Here is a 17,679-nt window from a genome sequence, read left to right on the forward strand (position 1 = left end):
TCCATTAATTTTCCTGTGATGCTTGTTAAGCTTACTGGCCTATAGTTGCTTGGATCTGCCCTGTCACCCTTTTTATATAATGGGATGATATTTGCCATTTTCCAGTCCTTTGGAATCTCTCCAGTGCACAGTGACTTCCTAAAAATATGTGTCAAGGGTTTATATATGTACTCACTAGCCTCCTTAAGAACACGAGGATAAATATTATCTGGGCCTGGTGATTTGTTTGATTTCATCTTATTTAATCTGAGCAGCACTTCTCCCTCTACAATTTCCAAATCCCTCAGTACCTCCTTAGTAGTTGCGTTTACCTCTGGGAGGTTATCCACTTGCTCACTTGTAAACACCTAAAAATGTAAGTTTAGGGCATCTGCTATTTCATTGTCTGTATCTTTTAATTCCCTTTACTATTCCTGATGAACTTGACCTCCTCCTTAACTGTTCTTTTACTACTAAAATACTGAAAGAATCTCTTGGGGTCTTCTTTCGCCTTATCTGCTATATTCCTCTCCAACTGTCTTTTAGCCTCTCTGATATCCTTCTTAATGGTTGCCCTCATTTCTCATACGCTACGGTTCTCTTTGCAGTCATTAGTCTTATATGCCTTATACAGCAGTTTTTCCTTTGCAACTTCTTTTTAAATCTTTATTAATCCATCGTGGAGTTTTTTTTAGTTTCCTATTACTTCCAAATTTAGGTATGTATCTGTCCTGCATTACATGTAAAACATTTTAAACCTGTTCCACTGCTCCTCGACTGTCTCCACATTTAAAAGCTTATCCCAGTCTATCCTACTTAGACTTTGTCGCATCTGCTCAAAATTAGCCCTACTAAAGTTCAACTTAACAATTTTAGTCTTTGCATCTGTACTCTTACAAAATACTGAGAATTGTATTACATTATGGTCACTTGACCCTAGTGGTTCAATCACCTCTACACCCTCAATTCTATCCTGATTATTACAGAATACTAAATCCAGACAGGCTTCACCCCTTGTTGGTGCTTTAACATGCTGTGTTAAAAAACAGTCGCTGATTACTTCTAAAACTCCTGCTCTTGTGCTCCTCCATCTGTAAGGTTATCCCAGTTAATATTTGGATAATTAAAGTCCCCATGACTATAATATCCCCTGTAAACTTGCCTTTTGATATTACTAAAAGATGTGTGTTGAAATTACTGTCTGAATTGGGTGGTCTATAACACACTCCTAAAATAAGACCTTTTCCCTAATATTTTCCAGGCGAAGCCACATGTCCTCACTAAGATGGGGCTCATCATCCAACTGAAGATGACTTACATTTAAACCCTGTTTGGCATAAACAGCAACCCCACCTCCTTTTCTGTTCTGTCTATCCTTCCTAAAAAATGTGTATCCCTCTATGTTACACTCATCCCCATCTTTGTTATTTAGCCAGGTTTCCGTTATTGCTATAATATCATAATTATGCTCTGCTACATACAACTCCAACTCACTTACCTTATTTTTGATACTTCTAACATTAAGGCAAGCTATTTTTAATGTGTTAATCCTTCTATCTTTACGTGTTTGCTTAAAATTTACATTACTATGCATTTTTATTTCTACACCATTGTTTGTTCTTCCATGTATAGATCTAAATCTGGCCTGTCCTAAACTCCCTGCCCCCATTCCCTAGTTTAAACAATCCTCGACTAGCCTACACATACGCCTCCCCAATACATTGGTGCCCCTCCGTTCAGATGTAACCCGTCACGGCGGAACAGGTCCCATCTGTTCCAAAAGGAGTCCCAATGCCCCATAAACCTATACCCTTCTACCCTGCACATAGTGTAAATAGTCTAGGGACCAGGTAAGAATGGCACGGATGGATAAAAATGTGACATAGTCAGTAACCACCTTTCCAGTCTCCCCTTACAGTGGAGGACGAAAGCTGCCATTTCCGGTCCTTCCACTGTTTAAAGAACATACAAACTGAAAGATGGTATTCATTCAGTTAAGAAATAAATTGTTAACTTCATTTAAATAATCTATATGAATGTATTAATAATTAAACATGTGGTGGCACCTTGGCGCAGCGGTAGCCATGAGCTGGGTGGCCCATCCAGGGATTGCTCCTGCCTTGTGCTCTAAGCTTGCTGGGACTGGTGTGACCCTGGATTGATGGATTGATGGGATAATTAACATGTATACAAAGATTTTTCAATGTCCCTTAAAGTTTTGAAGAATCAACATAGTAAACATACAGCTAATTTTTCATTTATTACAAACGCTTATTGTGTGTGGTGATTAGTTACATGGAGAAAGAAAACAAAAAGATAGTAATTGTGGGTTGATACATTTGACAGACACAATACAGCTGCAATAAATTATTCAGTCCCAACAGGCATCTTGTGGGAGGTAGGAACAATCCCTCGATGGGGCACCAGCTCATTGCTACCGCTGTGCCACTGTGCCCCCACATGTTTAATACATGCTTTAATGCATTTCACCATGACAATGATATCAAGTATACATCTTAGTATTCTAAAATGTTCAGAGTAATATCATGAATGTACAGTAATATATTCTGTGTGGTGATCACTGCCTGCATGCTCCTGTCGGCATAAGAGAAACCTTGTTTAAGAAACACGTACCAACTGGGTAAAGGAAACACATAGAATACAAAGCATTTAACATGCTGCTTTAGTTATAATGGGATCTAAGAAACTCTAGTAAATTAAACATCGACTTTAAGAAGAAGTTTGTAACATTCTACTTTAATGACAAAATAAACTATGAGATTAAAGTGGAAATTTCCAGATTAAATTCAACCTTTCAACTTTTATCTCTACATAAACCATTTTTCTTCACTGTGTCCCTATTTTTTTTTTCTGTTCTGTGGCCCTAACACACTTCTGTATGACACTCAGACACTCACCTATTCACCTCAACTTTAACATCTGACCACTTCTTTTTTGAAATTCTTCTTTTTATACATGCTTTTACCATTGTTTTTTAACAAAACACCGAATTCAATTATGCGAAATGGTAGGGCTGTAGGCATGGGCATGCGTGTTAAAATTCACATTGATTTATAAAGGGGAAGTGCGTGGAACTTTGCTTATGTACAGTTTAATGCATCCAAATTTTTTTGTGCATACACCCATTTCTGGTTTTATCCATACACCATGCTTTAGTGTGAATTCTATGCACGGTGTTATACATTAGGCCCCTGAGCACTGCCTATCCAAAGTTTTTTTCTTTTTCTATCAATAATTAAGTTTCACTCACTCTGTTTTAAGAAAGAGCCTAGCTAATCACACAGAAGTGCAATCAGAATTTGACAACTACAGTGCATGACAATCAGAATTTGATAAAATAACCATGAAAAATGTAAATTTGTATACATTTTTAAAGCAAATGTATATGTAAATTCAACTATGTTATTTCAATAATGTGTGCTATTTACAATAAGCTATCAATTTACCATTGCTGCATATAATGGCTTTAACCAAAGAGGTGGATATCATACTCCGCCATGCTTTTGTAACTGTGTGACTAATGTCTTGATCTACTGGTAACCTTAACAGAACTTCCAAAATGTAAGAGTTTGTGTTTGATTAAGTACGCTGGTAACATTATTTCTTCTTATATCTTCTTTTACTAATTAATGTAATTATCTATTTCATTTGGACCTGAATCTGCTCTTTTGTTGACCTAAGAAAAGTAAAAGAAGGTTTTGTATTCAAACACAAACCAATGTCTTCTCAGTATAATAATAAAAACAGTACAAACATAGATCTAGTTATATAGGTATGTATTGTAGTTATATTCAGCAAAAATATTACCTGCTGCAAGAAGACTAAGTCCTGTTATACTCTCCTTGCTTGCCATGATCCCTGCTATCATCCGATGAAAAAAATCAACTTCATTGAGTGTACCAACTAGAACTGGTACAAACTGTCTGTAGCACTCTGGGTTTTGTGGAACACAGTGATGAAAGAAAGGCGATGATTTGCTGTAAGAGAAATGGAAACAATCGAAAGAATGTGATACTGTGTATAAATTATCTACTTACCTATACCAGAAACAAAAGAGCACAAGGAAGGAAGTAAGTGATAAGGTTTTTACAAAAGGAAAGCCTTGAAGGGGTTATGATAGAAAACCCTAGCACAGTAGGAGGTCTCATGCCAACAACAATAAAAATTTTCTAATAAAGTAAGGAGACCCTCCCAAGTGTAGCCAGTACATTGTACAACCATTTCCATAATACTTGAATCACAGCGATGCAAGGAAATAGCTCAGGGTATACTAACAGAACTATAAATACTTACAAAAGTTTTTACTTTCCTTTGGATCTGTCTAAGACTTCTTACCCTAAAATAAGCAGCTGAGGCATTCACTTACAAAAAGCGGTACAGTGTATGATTGGAGCTGATGTCTGACATTGGACATCAGGCACCAAAGAATGCATATTACAAAGACCAATTTCTGCCAGTTTTTAGTGAGTTGTACGTTGAGAGGCAGAGTGTGACAACTCATTGGTAGATGGAAAAAATTGACTTTGAATATACTTTGAGAAAATGTAGGGAACATAGAACCTGTCTGGGCTAGCAACAACAGGGCTATATACCAGACATGAGTGGACTATTGTTTTTTCATTGTTGTGTTTCTACTGTCTGCATCCTTTCACTGTGCTTACATCAAGGATATTTAAAACAGACAAATGATTACGGAGAAAACCACTAAATAAAAGCAAATACAAATGGTTCTTTCACAGAAAGATTTATCAAGACAGGTAAACAAAATCAAATAAACGTTGTAGACAATATGTAAGTGTGATCTTTTAATATGGCATTAAATGTCAAATGAATATAGATTTTCTCTAAAATACAAATAAATTGAAAATATACTCAATACCTGAATGCTATTTCGATAATAAAAACTCACTCTTAGTACTTTGCTGAATTCCTCTTACTGGCCCTCAAGCAACCCGTTTTAGCCTTTATAATAACAAACAATTTCAGTTTCAGTGCAATAAGAAATGGACATGAAATCTTTAAGCTGCTCCTGTAATGATAATAATAAATTAGAACTAAAATACCTTGAAGACACAGGCAAAGGAGGACAGAGGTTAGCTGACTTGGAATTATCAGTATACTCTGAACTGTTTAAACTGTAGACACAAAGGTAGGAACCTACAAAAAGAGACGATAAAATTGACTCAGATTTTTATTCTGTTTTATATTATAGCTACTCAGTATAAAGAAGTCATAAATTGTACATTTATAAAAATACATTCTAATGTTAAACGTATTTAGTGAGTAAGTGAGTGTGAATAAATTAAAAAATGGTCTTCATACAAAGAGGATTATGATTAATGTTATTAGATGTTTTATAACTATGAAAATGAAAACTAACATCTAGCCACTACATCTAAATGTATTGTTAAAAATGTGAATCCCCATGCTCCAAAATAAGATTTATTAAGAGAACGTAAATGACAAGCTGGAAGCTTTATGTATATGATAAATATACAATTTGTAAAGTACATCAAGACTTAATATTACAAAAATAATGTTGCTTAATATTACAAAATAATGCTGCACATGCCTGGTATAAGGTAATTATTGTTATAAGGTAGTTATGCGCTAAGAAATGTACACAAATTGCTCAAGGAGATTTAGAAACCACTTTGCTTTTTATCTAAGCAGTCTATGTAAAGGTATGACTCAATTAACCCTGGCATGCATTCTTAAATAGGCATTCTAATTAACAGTTACCTTTTTTTTTAGGTAATGTTAAGTCAGCAGTCTCTGACAGTACTAAGTACTCAGTAAAGGTTTCCAATGTGTTATTGTCTACTAAATAATATGGTACAATTTATCCCCCTTGAATTTTTTATATGAAATTGTGCTACAACTATGAGCGGCCCTCCTTTAAAAGTACTCTCCACCCCAAGTAGTTTGTGGTGATGGCTGAGAAGACTTTTAACTCAATGTTTTTATTGAAAATGAAGATAATACACTTTCTCATAGAACAGGCATCTAGAGAAGACTCTTAACAAATAAATAAGGAGAAGAAGTGGGTCTACAATTCAAAATCTTGCAGATGATTAGGAAGTTTGTTATATCCATTCTTAATCAAAACGTGAGATTAAAAATACTTTTTGGCCATCACTAGAAACCAATTAAGTAACGTAAAAATCAAATAAAAAACATTCTAACTAGAAACTTTTTGTAATACACTAGCATACACAATACATATAAATAATGTAAGTACAGTACAAATTGTTGAACATATAAATACATTTGAAAATGTATTCTGTACATACCATTTCTTTCGGCAAAAGTCTGTAAATCCTTGGCAGTGTTAAGCTGTTTCTGGGGACAGCTTGAGACGCACAGAGCAACAGAATTTATTCGCAGGTTTTTAATTTTCAGATTGCAGGAATTTAGCAGAAAAATGTGACTAAGACAGAAACAAAATAATTTTTTTTTATCAAATAAACAACTAAATGGAGAACTAAATATTTCTTAAAAATATACAAAATTCTAACATTAAAGCACAACTAATCTTAAACATACACCTGTTTATTTTGAACACTAATTACACAGCACAGTATTTATCAACATTATCAGCATTTGTTTCTTTATTTTTTTTTTATTTATATAAATCTGTTTTTTAAACAAGGATGTGTTTTATAGTTCCATGTTGATAGAATGAACTAACTACACATTTTTATAAGTTGGTAGAGCATTCTAACAATGTATTGAGGACAAGCTGCCAAAATTAATCTCGTAGCATACAAGGACAATTGAGGGGTAACTGAAAATCTCCAGGGGAAGCAGTGGCTACACTGCATTGGCCTCCTTTATTGCAAATTTAGCTGTTAGCTGTCTTTACTGCAAAGATAAGCTGTTATACTGATCACATAAAGATGACACTGTTTTGTTTTTGTTTATTTTTGATAATGTAGTATATGTACCATTGACAGTATGCACCCAAACTTTACACCGGCTGTCACAGACTGAAATCAAAGGCTTCTTCTTCTTGGGAGCATACACCGTCAGCACGGCGCTGTCAGATCTAAATAGCAGCGTGGCGAATTGCTTGCATACTGAAATGACTTTAGCTGCAGGTGGAAATCCCATTTTACTTTATTATGCCAAGCAGAGTGCAGCAGTCTATTAGCCGGCGAAAGCACTGAAAAGAAGCTGTCTGTTGCTACAGTCCTGCCTTTGTCCTGTGTGATAGCGGTTACAGGACATTGTATCTTTGATTGCCGGTACAACAAATAGTTCTGAGAATGCATCAGCCACAGTGCTGCTCTTGTGAAAAGAATAAAGAAAAATGGCATCAACACAGAGAGGGAGAAGCAAGTTCGTTGTACCACATGAACATCACTAAGAGAACAAAACAAAATAATAAAAAAACAAGCTCTAACTTTTACAAGTAGCCGAAATTTACACCGGGTGTTACAAACTCAAATCAAATGTATGTTTTTATTATATTGTAGAAATAAAAATAATAATAACAGCAGCTCACTACTGAAAATGCAGAGTGCTGGGTCTCGAACCCGGGACCTACAGGTTATAAGGCAGCAGTTCTTACCTCTGCACCATTCAAGAATGCGTGTAAACTCCCTGTCGATAGATATTTGAGCTTGAGTTTTTAACTCTTTTTACTTTGATTATATTCTTGAATAAAAGCACACGTTTATTTGATATTTGGACTAAAGTCTTCATACATAATACACTTAATGTCATTATTAGTATAACAAAAGTTTCTGCTTTAGGTATGTGTTCAGCATTTCTTGCATTTCTCGAATTTCCTTTCATCCTAAACATAACCAGATCTTTGTTGACATGGAACACACATAAAATGCATATATTCCAAATAACGATATACTGTATTATTTACCCTATACAACTCCAGATCTCACACGCTTGAGCTGTGAGAAATTTTTGCCCGAGCTAAGCTCAGTCAAGGCAGGGATGGGACAGCAGGCTGCTTGCTACTTGTGCTGATCGATGCATTTACAAAACAAAAGATGCTGATGGAGAAGTGCAAAGGGATTTAAGGTGAGCCGCGATTACAAGTTTTTTCATAGGCTTCAGGAATTCTAGGGATAAGCAAAGTCACCCAGCTGTAAAAAAAAGTGGTTATGTGCTTTAAAAGTATACATTTTTATCTTTTGTCTGTCTAGTGAATTCACATGCTGCTTTACGCAGCTATTCAAAGTGTAAGTGCTCAGGAGGAGAGATGGGCATCCTGGCCAGGATCAAGGAGGATTTTTTTACCCATAAAGGAAGGACTGACATATTGCAAACATTATTCGTCCAGGATGCCTTATAATTCCCATTCTGAATGTAATGCTCAAAGGATGAGTGCACTAAAAGAGTTGGAGCAGTTAATTCCCCAAGGTAATACGTGATTTTCACCAATAGTTCCAGTCTGGACATCCGTAGGGTTGCATGGGATTTGGAGTTCGGAAATGCAACCCTGTAGGGGTCCTTGAAGAATGATGGAGGGCACTGCCGGGTGAGGACGTCCCTGGTTTCCTGGAAGTGTTTCCAAAAATCCATGACATGCCACTGGAAGTACTCCCGGTTCAAGAATAAAAGGAGCCTACTTCCATACTTCAAGTGAGTCAGAACTGGGTGGAAGAAGGCAAAGCTCATTGGAGAACAGAAGGAGCACTTAAAGTCTGTGTATTGTTATAAATTTGAGCTGAGTGGATTCTGAGTGGATTAAAAATCCTTTATTTTGAACTCGAGTTGTGTTGGGTTTTGTGTGTCTGGGGTTTAGGGGCTTGGTGGAGGTTCCTACTAATAAACATACAAAGTAAATAATGAAATGCCCTGAGCACCATGCCACATGAAAAGGAATTGATGTTGTTATAGTATGTATGTTCAATAATGCAGTAAAACATCAGAAGATGCAAAAAGGTTATTGTTTTATTGTAGCACTCAGAGAACTGACTAGAAAACTGTAGGACACAAAACTATAGTATGTACAGAAGCTTAATAGAACACTGTATCAAAATGCAAGTCACACTCAGTACACTACAATTACTGGGCAAAGTATGACATTTTTACATCAGACTTTTAAATTTACTGTTTTAAAACACATTAATGGGAAATAAACATATAATATTGGTGCAAGATGAAACATAAAATTTCTTTATGTTGACAATAAAATCAGGTAACAATCAGAAATAATATTTTGTCTTTGTGTTTTGAAGGATAAAAAACATCAGTTAAAGCATAGTATTGTATTTGCAAATATCAAACAAATATTTCCTTATTTATCAAAATAAAAGACTACTTACATATGATGTGTCATGTCTTTTCCTGACAGTGCAGCCCCCTTAATAGGCAAGTTTTTACGACCACAAACATTACCAAAGCTGTCATGTCCAAATATCAAACGTTCTGCTGAACCAGCTGTTATAGAATAACCTGCTATAAACATCTACACATATAAAAGGAACAAATTTACAATACATTTCATAAAATGATTTGTTTATTTTTTATTTATTAATTTATTTTTATTAATTTTATTACAATCCATACAAAGCAATCAAGTTTTTACAAAAAGAAAAATTGAGTTAAGAACAGATCGATCCCCACCCTGAGAGAGAGAGCAAGCCAAACGTGTAAATTTAAGGCTTGTAAACATACCTAAATTAATAAATTCTCTGTGCTTTATTAACTTATTTTAAAATATTACTGATTAGATCCTGCCATGTTTTGAAAAAGTCTGTACAGATCCTCTAACTGAGTATTTGATTTTTCCAACTTCAAATAATATAACACATCAGTTTCCCACTGACTTAAAAGAGGAGAGTTTGGGTTCTTCCAGTTTATCAGAATAAGTCTGCGTGCCAAAGTGTAGTGAATGCAATCACAATTTGTTTGTCTTTCTCCACTTTAAGCCCTCTGGAAGAACCCCAAACACAGCTGTTAATGGGTTAGGAGGGATTGTGAGTCCAAGGCTGTCTGAAGGTAATTAAAAAATTTTGTCCAGAATAATGTTAATTTGGTGCAGGCCCAGAACATGTGACCTAGTGAGGCTGGGACTTGGTTGCAACGTTCGCAGGTTGGATCATGCCCTGGAAACATTTTGAGAGTTTTAGTCGAGACAGATGTGCTCGATATATAATTTTGAGTTGTATAATTGTATGCTTGGCGCATATGGAGCTCGAGTGAATTCTCTGCATTGCTACTTTCCACTCCTTTTCTGATATATTAATTGAGAGATCTTTTTCCCAGTGTCCTCTTGGATCTTTGAAAGGGAGGGATTGTAAAATGATTTTATATATTGTAGAGATGGAGTCTAAGTCCTTGAGATTGAGCAATATTTTTCCAGCATGGATGAGGGTGCAAGATGAGGAAAATCTGGAAGGTTCTGTTTAACAAAGTTCCTGATTTGAAGATAGTGAAAGAAATGTGTAGCTGGAATGTTAAATTTGGAATGTAATTGTTCATAGGATGCAAAGACGTTGTCTATATAAAGATCTCTAAGCAAGTTAATTCCAAATTTTTCCAGATATTAAAACTGCATATGTTTGTGAAGGTTGAAAGAGGTGGTTCTCTTGCAGGGTGCCACAGATAGAAGCTTCTCCGTCTTAAAATGCTTTCTACATTGGTTCCAGATTCTAAGTGAGTGGAGCACAATTGGGTTATTTGTATATTGCCGATAGCGTGTGTTTATTGGAGCACAGAGCAAGGAATACAAAGAAGTACTGCAGGATTTTACTTCTATTGCGGTCCAAGCCTGTGTATGTTCTTCTATTTGTGTCCAGGTTCTTATCGCCTGTATATTTGCTGCCCAGTAATAAAACTGGAAGTTAGGTAGAGCCATGCCGCCTTCTGCCTTTTGTCTTTGTAGGGTCGCTCTTTTGATGCGTGGATGTTTTGAATTCCAAATAAATGAGGTTATTGTTGAATCTAATTGCTTAAAGAATGATTTATTAATGTATATTGGGATGTTTTGAAATAAAAAGGAGCTTAGGAAGAATATTCATCTTAACAGTGTTAATTCTTCCAGCTAGTGTGAGATGAAGGGTTGACCATCTATGCAAGTCTTGTTTAATTTTTTTCCATGCAGACGCGAAATTTTGTTGATATAGAGCTTTATGTTTACTTGTGATGTTTACCCTAGGTATTTAAACTGTTCTGCAATGATAAAAGGTAGGGTGTCTAATCTAATATTATATGCTTGAGAATTCACTGGAAAGAGTACACTTTTATTCAGATTAATTCTGAGACCAGAGATCTTTTGAAATTCTGTGAGTGCTGCTAAGACTGCAGGCACAGAATTTTCTGGGTCCGATATATACAGTACCATATCATCTGCATATAATGAGATTTTCTGTTCCAGTCCTTCTCTGCTAATCCCCTTTATCTGATCAGTATTTCGACAATGTATTGCCAGTGGTTCAATGGCAATGCAAACAGCAGCGGTGACAAGGGCATCCTTGTCTAGTGCCACGTTCTAGTTTAAAGTAGTCTGAGCAAATGTTGTTGATGCAAACTGAAGCTTCTGGGTTAGTATACAGTAATTTAATCCATGCACAAATGTTGGGCCAAACCCAAACTTCTCCAATGTAGTAAAAGGTATTTCCATTCAATCATGTCGAATGCTTTTTCTGCATCCAATGATAATAATATTTCTGGGGTGTTTGATTTAGTTGGTGAGTATATTACATTAAACAGGCGTCAAGATTTGAAGATAAGTGTGGCCCCTAATAAATCCAGTTTGGTCTTGTGATATTACGAGGGAGCACTTTCTCCATCCTTCTAGCTATGATTTTAGAGAGTATTTTAACGTCGTTATTCAGAAGTGAAATTGGTCTGTATGATGCACATTGTAATAAGTCCTTATTTTGTTTTGGAAAGACAGTGATTAGTGCTTGGCGAAAGGTTTGTGGAAGAGATTGGTTATCTCTGGCTTCTGTAAATGTTGCTAATAGGAGGGAGCTAGCTGAGCGGAGAATTTCTTGTAAAACTCTGCAGGGTAGCCATCAGGGCCTGCTGCTTTCCACCTTGGAGTGACTTTATAGCATCTAGTAATTCTGATAATGCCAGAGGTTTATCAAGTTCCTCCACACTTAAAGCGTCTATTTGTGGTATCTGTAATGTATCCAGAAATGCATTAGATTGTGTATTGTCTTCTTTAAACTCAGTAGTATATAGGGATTTATAGTAGTCTCTGAAAGTGTGCATTATATTTTTGTGTTCGATGATTTTATCTCCGTTAGTGTTAGTGATTACCGAGATTGCGCTATGCACTTCTTGCTTGTGAATTTGTTGAGCTAAAAGCTTATTAGCTTTCTCCATGTTCATAATAATGATGTCTGGATTTGTAAATTAGTTGTTCAGTTTCTTTAGTTGTCAAGAGGTTTAATTCTGAATGTAGAGCCTGCCTCCTCCTATGTAGAGTCTCACTTGGTAGTCTGGCATGTTCTTCATCTATTTTAGTAATTTCGCTTTTATCTCTGCTACTTTCTTGGCTTGGATTTATTTCTGTGGGAAAGATATGAGATAATCTGTCCTCTTAAGAAGGCCTTAAGAGTTTCCCAGAGTATTCCTGCAGAGATCTCGGGGGATGTATTTGTATCTAGAAAAAATTTGATTTGTTTGGATATAAATTCAGTACAATTCTCTCAGCTAATAAAAGCGGGTTGAGGCCATCTGTGGGGTGAGTGTATGGGGCTTAGTAATTTTAGCTCCAAGATCATAGGTGCATGGTCAGAAATAACAATAGCATCGTATTTGCAAGATTTAATCTTAGGCAAGAAGTTATTGTCTATAAAGAAGTAATCAATCCTTGAGTAGCAATGATGTACTGGTGAGTAGAAGGAATATGTTCTTGAATTTGGGTTTAAAAACCTCCAGGGGTCTGATAAGTTGTGATCAGTTATAAACTTTGTAATTATCTTTGCAGTGTTAGATGCCATTCCACCTGTGGAGGAAGTCCTATCTAAAAGTGGATTTAGAACACAATTAAAAGTCCCCAGCCATTATAACTTTATGAGTGTTCAGATTGGGAATGGATGCAAATAAATTTTGTATAAATTCCTTATCATCAACATTAGGTGCATAAACATTTATCAAAATTATTTTACAGTTAGATAAGTCTCCCATGACCATTACATATCTCCCTTCAGGATCCAATACTGCATCTGATGCTACAAATGGTACAGTTCTATGTATGAGAATTCCCACACCTCTAGTTTTCTTCGTGATTTGTTTGCTTAAATACAAACCGTAGATCAATAACTTTACTGCACAATTTAAAGAACCTGTATCATATAGTTTTAACTTTAAGATAGGAGGTACTTGCCTAATATTATTTTCTCTTCTTTTTTAACTTATTACGGCCTGCTGTCTTAGCTGACAGGGCAATTGTTTAGTATAAATTGCCCCCAAAATTTGTGTGTTTGTGTGTGTACTGATTTGTTTTGAGAGGGTCACACGGTTTGGCTTCCAAGGTTTCTTCCTGTTTTGTGCCTGTTTCTACTGGGATACACCCTGGCTACTATGATCCTACTTTGGATAAGCTGATGGTAAACATGGGTGGATGGAATTGATGCTTGATTCAGACTTTTTTAAAGATGTTTAAGCATGGTAGCCTAAACATGATATTATAATCAACAGGTTGACAATCTGACATCTGTAATGGAAGATATGAATGGGCTGGCAGCTGGGATGGATGATTGTACCTCCCCAGCCATGAGACCAAAATAATGGAAGGACTGTTGGGGACTGTGCCTCAGTGCCATTTTCTGTTCTAGTATACTGGGTAACTCAAAGCATTGTTGGTGGTCCTTCTGGTCCCTGTTGGTGTTGCAGCTGAAAAGAGACTCCCATGTCATTGTGTAACTCTGTCTGACCCACAAGTGCTTCTTAGCTACACCTCTGATGTGCCAGAATAATTCTGGGTCTGACATTAAAAAGCACCTCTCCTCTTTAGCTGGTGGAGTCACAGTTGGGAGCGTAATAGTGCAACACTTGCATGGAGGGAAGGAGTTGAAGAATTTGAAAGAGAAAAGGAGAATGAAAGAATAAAAACCTATCGTGATTATTGTGCTTATTAGGCTGGAGGTATCTTCTGGGGTGGTTTGGAGCCTTTAATGAAGCTATTGTGCTAATTAAAAGTCTATCTGAACCAGAACATGTGTGTTCAATCAATCAATCAATCAATCAATCAACATTTATTTATATAGCACATTTTCATACAAAAAAATGTAGCTCAAAGTGCAGTGCAGTGCAGTGTTTATCAGTTGTATTTTGGGCCTGGGGTGTGAGTAATGGTAATGTAAATGCAACTGAAGCAAGCCCTTGCTTCATCTGGTCACCTTATGATTACTGAAATGGGTTCTAGGCTTAGACATTTATTTTGGATTTTACATAGGTTATTTTGCCATAGTTGCACAATTCAAGCCAACACTGTTTTATAGTGCACAAGTAACTTGCAATGTGGACAGCTGTGCCATCCTGGATACTATCTCACCTTTTAATTAGGTTGGAAAAACCATCATGCACTTACTTTATAGCTGACGTAATAGCTGATGAATACTATAAATCTTAGGCACTAGTAATATCCACAACATAATAGCCATTAAAATGATTAAGTAATTCATCGCTATTATTTCACCCCCTTTCACATTTATCAATTAATTTATTAAAAAAAAAACACCATTATATAGTGGACTGATCAAACAGTAATTTACATTTTAATAATATGTTTAAATTAACAGATCAGTTTAAATTCACAAAGCAATATCATATAATTTGCAAGATGCTATACATGAGCCTTTAAATTAGGATAGTTATTACCAAAATGATTACACGCTATAACGGTATATGGCCTAACAGAACAGCAAGAGCAATTTTGAAGCTGTAAAAAATACCTTTACTATATGATGTGTGATGGATGGCCGGCTTCATATTCCGGCCCTCACCCCCAGGCCACCAGGAGGAGCTCTCCCGACAGCATGGACAGGCCTCGAATTCCAGCAGGGCCTCATGGACTATGTAGCTTTTATGCACAACCCTGCTGGATACCTTGGGGACCCCTGGGAATCGCTGTTGGGAGGCCAGTAGACTCATATTTGCCCTATAACCCGTAAGTGCGTCATAATCCTGTGACAGGAAGAAACAACATGCTTCCGGGGTAAAGATAAGGACTATTTACCCTGACCCGGAAGGAATAAGGACTTGTGGACTGTTGGGCAGGAACACCTCCGGGTCAGGGAGTATAAAGGACTGTGGGAGCTCCCAGACGGCGATCTGAGCTGGGTGGTAGGAGGGCAACGCGTCTGGGAGTCGCAGGATTGGTTATTGTATTTGTGATTGGTTGGTTAATGAATAGTGTGGAGTGGAGGGTGCTTAGTGCACATTATTATAATAAAAATAATTATTATTGCGCTTTTACTTGGTGTTTGGCGTGGTACCTGAGGGTTCAAGGGAGCACTAGCGCCCCCTACTTCTACAGATGGTATCATACAAACAAGTACATTTTACAAGAACACACAGCTGGAAGCTAAGCATAAACTAACATAAATTTTGTATGGAGTTTAGCCATATTTTTAAATAAGTATAAACTGTAAGGCAACATATATACATATTATAGTAAGTCCATAAACAAAATTGAATTTATAGAGATACTCATGATACATTTTAATAACATATGGCAGGTAAGGAAATAGTCATCAGTGGAAACAATTCCTAAAACACTTCTGCATCTTCTTGTTTTTGTTTTAGAAACACAGAATATATGTTCCACAAACACAATGTAACCTATATTAACTTTCAAATCAGTCCTTTAATATTATTGAGTAATCAAATTGAATAACTTACCATTCCTGTCCAGAAAAGGAACCACAATATTAACCATGGTAAATCAGTACACCTTCGGTAGATAAGTGGTCTCCATGTTCTGATACCAAAGGTCTGATCTCTTGCAGTCTATAAAACAATCACACAGCTCAGTAATACTGATTATCTGCTACAGATATAATATCAAACTTAAAACTTTCCACGTAGAAAAATGTTGTGAATTTTCTGATAATTTTAAAAATTAAAATCATTTCAAGTTTCTAAACTGAAAACAATTATTGATGACAATCACTTTTTTAAAAATATATATTATTGTAAATTTCCCAACTGCACTATGAGGAAATTCACAACTGTAAAAAAATTAAACTGCAACAAAATACAATTCCTGCTAAGTGGTCCTAAATTCCTTTGCACTCAATCTAGATGATAATATTATCACACTTTTGTCTTCTGCAAGTAATACTGACATCGTTTTTGTTTCTTCCTTTTATTACCCAACTAACAAAAATCACATTAAGAAGGTTTCTTGCTTCGACCTCACCAACATATCCTGTGTCTACTCATCCCTGCATTTTTTGATACTGAGATGCGTGTCCATGCTTTCATAACACCCTACACTGACATCTGTAATTCTTTATTGGCAGGAGCCCCTTCTAATCTTTTCTCTCAGCTTCAGCTGGTTCAAAACTCTGGTGCAACAGTTCTCACCCACACTTGCAGTGGTGAGCATATAAAGCTGGTTCTGGAAAAGTCTTCTCTGGCTTCCAGGTTTGAATGCAAATTGCAATTGCTAATTTATAAAGCTTTAAATGACTTTGCATGAGACCTCTGAAATCACTACAGTTTTATGTCCCAACCTGGTTCAGTGATGCTGGAAATCTTGTCATGGGAAAATCTAACCTATGTTTTGTGGGTGGCAAACTGATTACTGCCTTATTAGATTCTAATACCTATTGATATTAAATATGCATGGAAATGCTAGTTATTACATATTGTAATTACGTCACATATACAAAAGCACCGTCTAGTCTCTGTAAAAACAAACATTATTTCCACTCATTTTCTTGGCTTGATACATGTAAGTTTAATAAGACAAAAAGAACACAAATTAGTCAAATAAAAGGAACACAAATTACTCAAATACTGTAATCACAAATAAATGAAAACAAAATAAAAATATTTACAAGCAATGTGACAATTGTTAAAAAAAACTCAAAGACTTTGGATTAACTTCCCCAAAATAAACATATCTGCCTGATTAATATATTGATTTTAAAGGCAACTTTAAAGGCATTTAACATCCACTAGCATTCTTACCCTTCCTCCCCACTAAGAAATTTGTTATAATGGTCCTTGGCACCACAACTTATGACCATATGTACATTATTCCTGTGCGTTATTTACTTGTGTTGATCTTCAGTTTTGTGTTTCACATATTTATCTTTTATTTAGGGTTTACTGCTTTGATATTAGTTTCTATCCACTGTTGTTTACCAGAGTTTCATTCTGTGCTTCTATCCCTACTATGTCCTTTTCAATACATGTGAAGCACTTAGAGAATGGTACAGGTTCTACTGTATATACAGTATACAAAATGTATTGTTAAGTTTGTTGCTTTTATTGATGGTATACTGCAAATCAGTAGATCAGCAATACATGCCACATTATTTCTATTTTTTTCTGTGCCAGTTGAAAATAATCTGCAAATACGTTTCTATAAATAAAAATATATTTTTACCTTTCCTTATTGGTTTGAAGATATTTCTCCAAAATATTATTTTCTTTTCATTTTGACAATCTCCATTGAAACCGAAAAGGGGCAGAGCATTAAACTACTTCATGATACAAGTCATACTCCACACAATAAAT

General features: G+C 35.8%; 1 protein-coding gene across 3 annotated transcripts in view; it reads right to left on the bottom strand.

The window, feature by feature from the left end:
- The window catches only part of LOC120514771 (choline transporter-like protein 3), a 60,286-nt gene that overhangs the window by 35,776 nt on the left and 6,831 nt on the right, over positions 1-17,679 (bottom strand). For 2 of the 3 annotated variants that reach the window (XM_039735316.1, XM_039735315.1), the window contains exons 2-6: positions 15,832-15,939; positions 9,294-9,436; positions 6,294-6,430; positions 5,064-5,157; positions 3,808-3,977 (exon numbers count right to left, since the gene is read on the bottom strand). In XM_039735316.1, the coding sequence (XP_039591250.1) occupies positions 3,808-3,977; positions 5,064-5,157; positions 6,294-6,430; positions 9,294-9,436; positions 15,832-15,939 (652 nt within the window). Of the gene's footprint in view, positions 1-3,807; positions 3,978-5,063; positions 5,158-6,293; positions 6,431-9,293; positions 9,437-15,831; positions 15,940-17,548; positions 17,612-17,679 lie in introns of those variants that run through there. The other variant, XM_039735317.1, reaches the window with a different exon arrangement.

Source organism: Polypterus senegalus, chromosome 14 (genome assembly GCF_016835505.1).
Source record: "Polypterus senegalus isolate Bchr_013 chromosome 14, ASM1683550v1, whole genome shotgun sequence".
Taxonomy (NCBI): Eukaryota; Metazoa; Chordata; class Cladistia; order Polypteriformes; family Polypteridae; genus Polypterus; species Polypterus senegalus.